Raw genomic sequence first — 9,088 nt, forward strand, 5'->3', positions numbered from 1 at the left:
GCTATCTTTCGCTGGAAAAATGGCTGTGCTTATTGTGGTTTGGTGGTGACCTAACATAATCGTTTGTAGTGCTTTCGCTGAAAAGCATATTTGAAATTGGAGACTTTGGTGGGATTAACAACAAGATTACCTTTAAAATGATATAAAACACATGTACGTCTGAGGAATTTTAATTATGAGATTTCTGTTATTTGAATTTGAGCGAGCCCCACAACAGGGCTCGCTCATTCTTGAAGGTATCAGTCTGAAACTTTGCACACACACTGTCACCCTGTTGTGGACAAAATCAAAAGTATCCCCAGCTTCCTATCTCAATGTATAGCCTTTCTTTGCATGTCAAAGATGATGCAATAAAAACACACATTTCTTTGGTTGTTTTATCTTCACCAGATCTATTGTTTTATTCTCCTACACTAATTTCTTATTCCACAAACATCATAGTGTTTCCTTTCAAATAGTATCAAGAATATGCTTATCCTTGCTTCAAGTCCTGAGCTACAGGCAGTTAGATTTGGGTATGTCATTATAGGCGAAAATTGAAAAGAAGAGTCTGATCCTTAACCGGTTAAGCTACAATGCTTTTACTATAAAGGAGATATTTCCACCCCTACTCTTATCCACGGTGGTCTGTGAACCTACAACCTTCTGGCCCGCAGCCCTGTGCGCTATCATAAATTGCAGCATTGCCATGCAATGCTAATAGGGTGAAAGATCGTGTTTCTAAAACTGCATATTTGTCATTCTGGTCTGTCCAAGAAATGAGGGTAAACGGTACATGTTCTCTCCTATCCACATTATTTAAATTATTATTTGGGGTATATTGGGTTTGTCACTTGTTTTTGTTTTTTTCAAACATTCAGTCAGGGTTTAGGTAAAATATATTTTGGGAGGGCTGTCAATTTTCATTTCAGAGGTCCGATTTTCTCCATGTAATCTTTATTATAAATAACGTTCACTCGTTTACAAATCCAACTTCTGTTGTGTGACTTGAGTTTTAAGCTTTTATCTTCCCATTTCAAAACAAACCTTTTCTGCTCTTCGACTACTATTCAACTTTTTTCCTGTATTATATTTCTGGAGTTAAACTGTAACACTGACAATAATGTATTTTCCCCTAGTACTTCCTGTTCCAGACCAGCTGACTGTTGACTCAGTGGACACCACATCAGCTGCTGTTAGCTGGANGACTGTTGACTCAGTGGACACCACATCAGCTGCTGTTAGCTGGAGCCAGCCACCAGGATTGGACCAAACCCAACATCATTACCAGATCTCCTACCACTGTCCAGGGACAGAACCACACATCACTACCACATCTTCACACAGCATCACTCTCTCTGACCTGCAAGGTGGTACTCAGTACTCTGTCACTGTCTGCACTGTGCTGGAAAATGGAACGAAAAGTCAACTGGTATCAACAACCCTCACCACAGGTAAGGAAGTACCCTACTTAAGTATTGTCTGGGGAAAATCTGGTTGAATCAACCATATTTAAACGTAATTTGTCAACGTATTGTGACATAGAATATATGTGGAAAGTACATTGGACTTGAAAAAAGTAATCAACAAACTGTTTTTTTGAGGGGATTAATTCTAATACTGGATCATGTCATCATGTTAACCAAATTTCAACATAGAAAAACCTTTTGTAAAATATGTCGGATTTGTACCTTTATAACAATGTCAGCTCTTCAATGTAATATCTACTATCAGAATAAATAATCAGCTGGGAAGCACCTCCTACCTGAGAGTTGATCTACCCTTTTGTCTCCCAGGGTTTTAACCTTCTTGGCTATGATATATGTCAGTTGCTAAAAGATCTAAGTTAAAAAATGTGACTAAATCAAATCAAACTTTATTTCAAGTGCATTTTAAGTTTGATTTAGTCATGTTCTTTAATTTAGATTTTTGGTTGAGATGTAGACGTGAATCCCACATAAATTATTAATTTGTAGACAAACTGAAATTAAAGCCAGACAGTGGCACAGATGGAACAATCCAGGCAGAAGATAAATCACATTCAAATGTTGCTATGTGACTGAGTTGACAACCAAACACAATTCAATATCTCTTTTGAAATACAATAAATAGCCTATTAACTATATGCCTCTAACTCAACCAAAAACTAAAGTTAAAGGATGGGATTAAGCCAGTTGTTCAGATGGAACTATCCAACCAGTACTTACATCTCATTTAAAGTGAGAATCCTTCATTGAAACAATAACACAGCAGAGCACCCCGCCTCAGTTTTAGTAAAAAGCTGAGGGATGGGCCTGGAGAAATGTAACCACTCAATTGCATAGACAGAGCTATGGATGCATGGACTGACCATTCAGGATATCTACATTATAGATCATGTTGTGTTACTTCTGTTTTTAGCATATTTCTTATCCATATCAAAAGGAATTGCAAGCTGGCTTTTTCTACTATTCTACTTTTACTCCTGTAATATATTTCTGGAGTTAAACTGTAGGCCTGACAATAATGTATTTTTCCCTTAGTACTTCCTGTTCCAGACCAGCTGACTGTTGACTCAGTGGACACCACATCAGCTGCTGTTAGCTGGAGCCAGCCACCACACATCATTACCAGATCTCCTACCGCTGTCCAGGGACAGAACCACACAGTCACTACCACATCTTCACACAGCATCACTCTCTCTGACCTGCAATGTGGTACTGCTACCTGTCACTGTCTGCACTGTGCTGGAAAAATGGAAAGCAAATCAAACTGGTGTCAACAACCCTCACCACAGTAAGAAAGACACTACTGAAGTATGTCTTGGAAAGAACTGGTTGAATCAAACTATATTTAATTTTATACATAATTTGTCAACGTATTGCTACATGGAATCAGATCGTGGAAAATACATTGGATTTGAAAAAAGTCATCAACAAACTGTTGTTTTGGGGAATGTCGGACTGGCGTAGACTAAAAAAATATTATTTGATGGTGATTTCCCCAGACCTTTCCTATTTCCCTGATCTTCCTTTCCATTTACAGAACCCAGTCTCAGGGAGCTGTTGTCAAAGACTGGACTAGAAGACCAATATGAAAACAAGCTGACGTTAAGTTCTGTCCTTGAGATAAATGCTGATACTAACATCAGATGAACCTCTTACCAATATGCAGTCACTTCCAGGCCTTCCTGAAGAAATTAATGATGGCAAATGTGAATGCTAGGAGTGTGAAATGTCTGACTAACTGACCAGGAGGTTTCTACTATGAATGTGACAACACTGGCACGACTCTGATCAGATAATGTAATCTAATCCACTGGACCTTGATAAACTGCCCGTTTCTGTGCTCAGATGGTTTCCTGCAGCGATGGTTTCCTGCAGCAGGAGATGGTCCAGAAAATGTCCATGTGTCAGTTTGCTGTTCCTCTCCTGCTGCCCAACTGTGACACAGAACAAAGCACTTTGATGCTGTGGGCCTTGAGGGACATAGTGAGGAAGTTCAGACCCTCTTCCCAAAYGGCCACAAATGCTTTTGTGGAGGAGAGAATTGTTGTCTCTGATATTCCGATGGTGTCCTTTGTTAGGATAGGAAAGAGCAGCTTGTCAAAGTCTCAGATTTCGAACAAGTTGCTTAGTAACCCTCAACAGTACCATGATACATTTGTTCATGATGATGTGGAATGTGGTGATGTCCCTCGGCAAATCTCAAATGGTCTGGTTGAAATCAGCTGGTACTTTCCATGTGGGAACAGAAATATAGACATGTTCACTAAGCCTGTGGCTGTAGCCAATCTCAGAGGAGATATCAGGTCTTTTGAAACACAGTTCTCCTTTCTGTGTCAAACATCAGCTGCAGTTTACATTTTCATTGATGATTTTGAGGCAGATCTCAAGGTTTTGGCAGGCAAAATCACAAAAACAGAGCTATTTCTGGTTGTCAACTCTCAGAATAAAACATTCAAGGTGGACACATTGAAGAAAATTATCACAAAMTACAGTATCAACCCAACAAATGTGATTGTGAAGAAGAAGCAGAATGATGTAGAATTTGTCAAAACCCTGCAGTCATCTGTAGGTGACATCATCGAAAAAAGTAAAAACAGATTGACAATTGAAAACATGGCTACCGTGGCTCGTCAGAGTAAGATTCTGGTTGATGAAGACAGTGATGAGTGTCAGAGTGCCAGGAAGATGGCAGATGAAATCACCAGTAACATCAAAGACACAATTAAATTCAAAGACAAACAACTACAATTACAAGGGCAAATCTGGAAAGAGCTTTCCCAGTTGGAGAAAGAGAGATGTAGACTGAGAAAAGCAGGGGATCAAAACATTGAACACTACAAGAGCTCTCTGAAGAGAAAGGAGGAAGAGCTGAGAAAGAAACAATATACATGTGACATGTCAGATGCAATGGCAAGCTTCATTTCTGGATTGTCAGGTTCAGGAGCTGAGCGTTCCTATTTCCTCAAATGGATGCGGATAAATCTGGACAATCTGTCACGTCAGAACCTGTCTGCTTTGCGGGACCAGTACAAAAATCTTTGCCAACATTCTCCTGAGAGAAAAGATGACATTAAACATTTGGATAAGCAATTATCTGATTGTTCCTTGGGTCTTGAACACTTCCTTCGTGAGTTGGGCCAGTTATATGAAGCTTCCTGCTCCCTCCCTGAAAACATCCCTCAAAGGAAACAGATGGAGCATCTCCCTGGATTGTGTGCTCAGATGCTGTTGGACGGTTTCCCCGTTGAGCTTGTGGATGGAGATGCATCAAATATCCCTCTGAAATGGATATCAGCTGTTCTGACTCAGCTTCATACTCTTGTGGACTCTAACAGCAAGATCCTGGTTGTSWCAGTTTTAGGGGTCCAAAGCACAGGGAAGTCCACTCTCCTCAACACCATGTTTGGRGTCCAGTTTGCTGTCAGCAGTGGAAGATGCACCAGAGGGGCCTTCATGCTACTGATTAAAGTCAACAAAGAACTCAAGGAGGAGCTGAAATGTGACTTCATCATGGTGATTGACACAGAGGGGTTGAAATCACCAGAGYTGGCTCAACTAGATGACAGCCATGAACATGACAATGAACTGGCCACACTGGTGATAGGACTCAGTGATGTCACTATCATCAACATCGCCATGGAGAACTCCACAGAGATGAAAGACATTCTGCAGATTGTTGTTCATGCTTTTATCAGGATGAAGGAAGTGGGGAAGAAGCCAATATGTCATTTTGTGCACCAGAATGTGTCAGACATGTCTGCTCATGACAACAACATGAGGGACAGGAAGAAGTTGTTGGAACAGTTGAATGAAATGACCCAGGCAGCAGCCAGAATGGAGAAGAAGGAGAACATCACCAAGTTCACTGACGTGATGGAGTATGATCCAGACACAAGCTGCTGCTACATCCCAGGACTCTGGCATGGGACTCCCCCTATGGCTCCAGTCAATGCTGGATACAGTGAGGCTGTGTACAGCTTCAAGAAGACCTTGATGAAAGATTTCAGAAAATGCCAGAGAAATGATGACTTGACACATTTCTTGAAGTGGACACAAACCTTGTGGGAGGCAGTGAAATTTGAGAAATTCATCTTTAGTTTCAGAAACAGCTTGGTTGCAGATGCGTACTCCAGATTATGCTCTGAATACAATGGTTGGGAATGGGCCTTCCAGAAGGAGATGTATAAATGGATGGTGAGTGCTGAAACTAAAATATCCAATATTGGAATGACAGATCAACATCCCCAGAGGTCCATAAGAGATGTGCTACAAGACTTGATGAGAGAAGCATCTGGGAAACTGTCATTGGGAGAAAAGGAAATCCAAGACAATCTAGTGAAATACTTTGAAAAGGAAGATGGCCATGTCAATCTGGTGGAAAAATACAAGGAGGACTTTGTGTCCAGTGCCAAAACACTGAGACGAGAGACAGAAAACACAGTGAAGAACAAACTGCAAGGAGCTGTTGAGATCAAAGAGGGAATGACAGAACTGGACAACATCAAGAGTTCTCAGACAAGGACAATGGAAAAACAGGTTCTGGCTCTGCTGCAGAACTGTAGACAGAAAGAGTCTGTTATATCAGATGAGGCCCTCAGTGAAGAGTTTGAAATCATGTGGAGGAACACTCTGTCTGAGATAACTTTCAAAGGACTCCCAAGTAGAGATGTGGCTCAAGATACCTTCCTCATGTTACGTGATAATCTGACAACGAGGGGGAGTCATGTCAACAAGATGGTGGTTGGAACCAGACTGGTGGATTGTGGGAGAAAAGCTTTTGTTTTGGAATCAGCGAGTTGGTGGCAGCAGGCTAAAAACATAGCAAAGTATGATTATCCCAACTATCACCGGAAAAAACTACAAGATCTCTGTGATGACATCATAAGACAGTGTCAGGAGTTTATAACCCTGAGGGTGAAAAGCAAAACTGATTACCATGACACTCACATCAAAGAACTGCTTAGAATAGTTGACAAAACATTACAACAACACACACAAGTTAAAGTCAGTGAGGAATGTGAGGTTTCTCTCAAACAACACATCTGTGGCAGAGCAGCCAGAGAGTTCCAGAAGATGCATGATGATTTCATTGAAGTCAATGACCCAAGGAAGTGTCTGGAAAAGTCTAAGAACAAGTACCTTACTGAGTTYAKAGACTTRTTTCATAACCGAGAYCWSTGCCTAAAGAAAGCYAAGGACTTCACAAAGCTCTGTCTAGAGCCAGCTGTACAGRAYTATGTGWCCARAWTGATTGGTCCTGATGTGATTGATGAAGTGAAGAMAGGTRAAGGGTCAGAGGWTTACAGCACCCGAGKRGCTTTCCAGTTCTCCATKTTGAAACAACTCYTGACTGATGGARAATATGAGAAATATAGAGAGTACATTAACCATTATGAAAGGTTTGTGAAGGACTGGCTGTTTGACCAGATTGTCCAACGACTCTCAGAGGAGAACAGTCTTAAGAAACTAGAGATAAAACATCTGTCAGAGATAGTCAAAATCATAATTGCTGCCATTTCAAATGTCAGCAGTGAAGCTAATGTAAATGATATCAAGACGTTCATTAACAATATTTGCAATGCGCTTAGAGAGAAGCTTGTCTTTCCCAAAGATGCTCTGGATTCCATTCGTAGGCTTATTCCTGAAGAAGCAAACAGAGAACAGTTTGCTGTTTACCTCACAGAGTTAGTGGGAGAAATGGAGCAGTCACTGGCAGCTGAGTACAACAAAGGAGGAGACATCAAAGAGAGACTCAGATCTCTGCCATTCAAGCCTCAGAACGAGATGTTCACCAGTCTGTTTGGCTGTGGGGAGCAATGTCCCTTCTGCAAAGCACCCTGTGAAGCAGGAGGTAAGGAGCATACCAAACACTTCACCTCCATTCACCGTTCAAAAGGGCTCAGCGCTTGGAGGTGTAGCGAGACAAAGGTGCTAGTTATTGACATATGTTCATCTCTTGTGATAAGTGGCAGATCATTCTACATATCCTCAACAGCACAAGAACCTTATCCCTACAAGGACTACCAGACATATTACCCTGACTGGATCATAACTGGAGATTCCAGTAAGGACACTACAGACTACTGGAAGTATGTGATGGCCAAATTTCATGTGAGCATCGCTAAAGACACATCTGCACTTCCTGCTGATATCCCAGAGGACTGGAAGGCGTTAACACCTGATGATGCAATGAAGAGCTTGAAGAGCTCATTCAACATAAAAGATTAGTGTTAAACTGGCTATAAGAAGTCTCAATTTTTTAAAATAATATGCAGATTGAGCAATACCCAATGTAATTCTGAAAAGAACAACTGCAGCACGGCAAATCACATTTTCAGATACATTGATAAATTATATAACATCTTGTCAATTTACAGATCTGATAATGAAACATTTAACACTGAGTATTATGGGAAATGAATACAATATTATAATCAAGTAATACAAATACAAATCATGATGTTGATGTAAGCAAAAAGTTTTTAGCAAATTCAGAAATCATACAAATGCAAAGAAAGTGAACATCAACACCAGCAGGTTAACCAACATAATTGAGAGTTTTGTGAATGGATCATTTCCATAAATAAACACAATACACAGGTAACTAATGAGAGTCTGCCGTTGATCATTTATTTTCAGTTATAATAATTGTATTTCTCTAATTTACTTTGCCATCTAACCTATGGCTTGATATGCCTTACTCACAGATTATGACATGCTGCATGGTTCAGTAGTAAACAGTTGGCTTGGATTTTGTATTTGTTATTTGACCCTTTTACTTTTTAATCTTAACGTCATTTTTTATTTAGAGAGTATGCCTTTGTTCTTTCATATACAGGTATTACACATTTATTGGTCTTTAAATAATTTACTTAAACAATAATGATTACTAAGTAGATTTACAATATGTTTTTAATTGATCACACCTTCAAATAGTAAATTGTTCAATAACTTAATTGCTTTGAACACATTAGTTTGGATGAAGTGTAATTCATAGTCAGTGACCATTTGTAATGTAACTTCATTAATACTCTTCAAGTGTGCTTGATGTATACAGTATGTTTTAAAGGACTGCTCTGTGATTGTTGTTTTGGATGCTAAGGACAACATCATTGTTGTTGATGATGATCATTTTGGTTTATTTTTGTTGAGGATGATGAGGATGATGTGAGATTGAACGCTGTAGAGCCTGCAGGAAAAATGCTTTCATTTAGCCAAACTATCACCATGAAGACAAATAAAGTTGAGTTTAAAAAATATTGATATTGTTTGTCTCTTACAAATGTTATTTTTCATCTGCAGAGAACACACACATACAGTAGTTTGTAGACATATTGTGAAATTGTTGAAATTGAAAGCAAAAAAAACCATTCCATTTAGTATTATGTTGTTACTAGAACATAATGAATAAAAATCTATCAATTAAAAACATTATTCAAGTTAAAATGTTATTTGGTTTAAAATCATTATTTGGTTTAAAACATACTGTCCATCAATAGAACACCAGTATTGCTTGTTGGAATCTGTTGTAGACCGTTTTAATCAGCTGTTAGACAAAATAAAGGCACATAATGTGGACATCTAGGGGTCCTATGTTTCAAGCGTCTCAGAGTAGAGTGCAG

The 9,088-nt window shown here is 39.4% G+C and overlaps 1 protein-coding gene across 1 annotated transcript in view; it reads left to right on the forward strand.

Moving 5' to 3' along the window:
- LOC112075271 (up-regulator of cell proliferation) overlaps positions 1-8,725 on the forward strand; it is a 65,207-nt gene extending 56,482 nt beyond the window's left edge. Inside the window, 4 exon segments of the mRNA XM_024142295.2 lie at positions 3,004-3,101; positions 3,103-3,146; positions 3,148-3,196; positions 3,198-8,725. Coding sequence (XP_023998063.2) covers positions 3,004-3,101; positions 3,103-3,146; positions 3,148-3,196; positions 3,198-7,694 — 4,688 coding nt within the window. The 3' untranslated portion in view covers positions 7,695-8,725.
- The last annotated feature ends 363 nt before the right edge of the window (positions 8,726-9,088 follow it).

This window comes from Salvelinus sp. IW2-2015, unplaced genomic scaffold, assembly GCF_002910315.2.
Source record: "Salvelinus sp. IW2-2015 unplaced genomic scaffold, ASM291031v2 Un_scaffold3055, whole genome shotgun sequence".
Lineage (NCBI taxonomy): Eukaryota > Metazoa > Chordata > Actinopteri > Salmoniformes > Salmonidae > Salvelinus > Salvelinus sp. IW2-2015.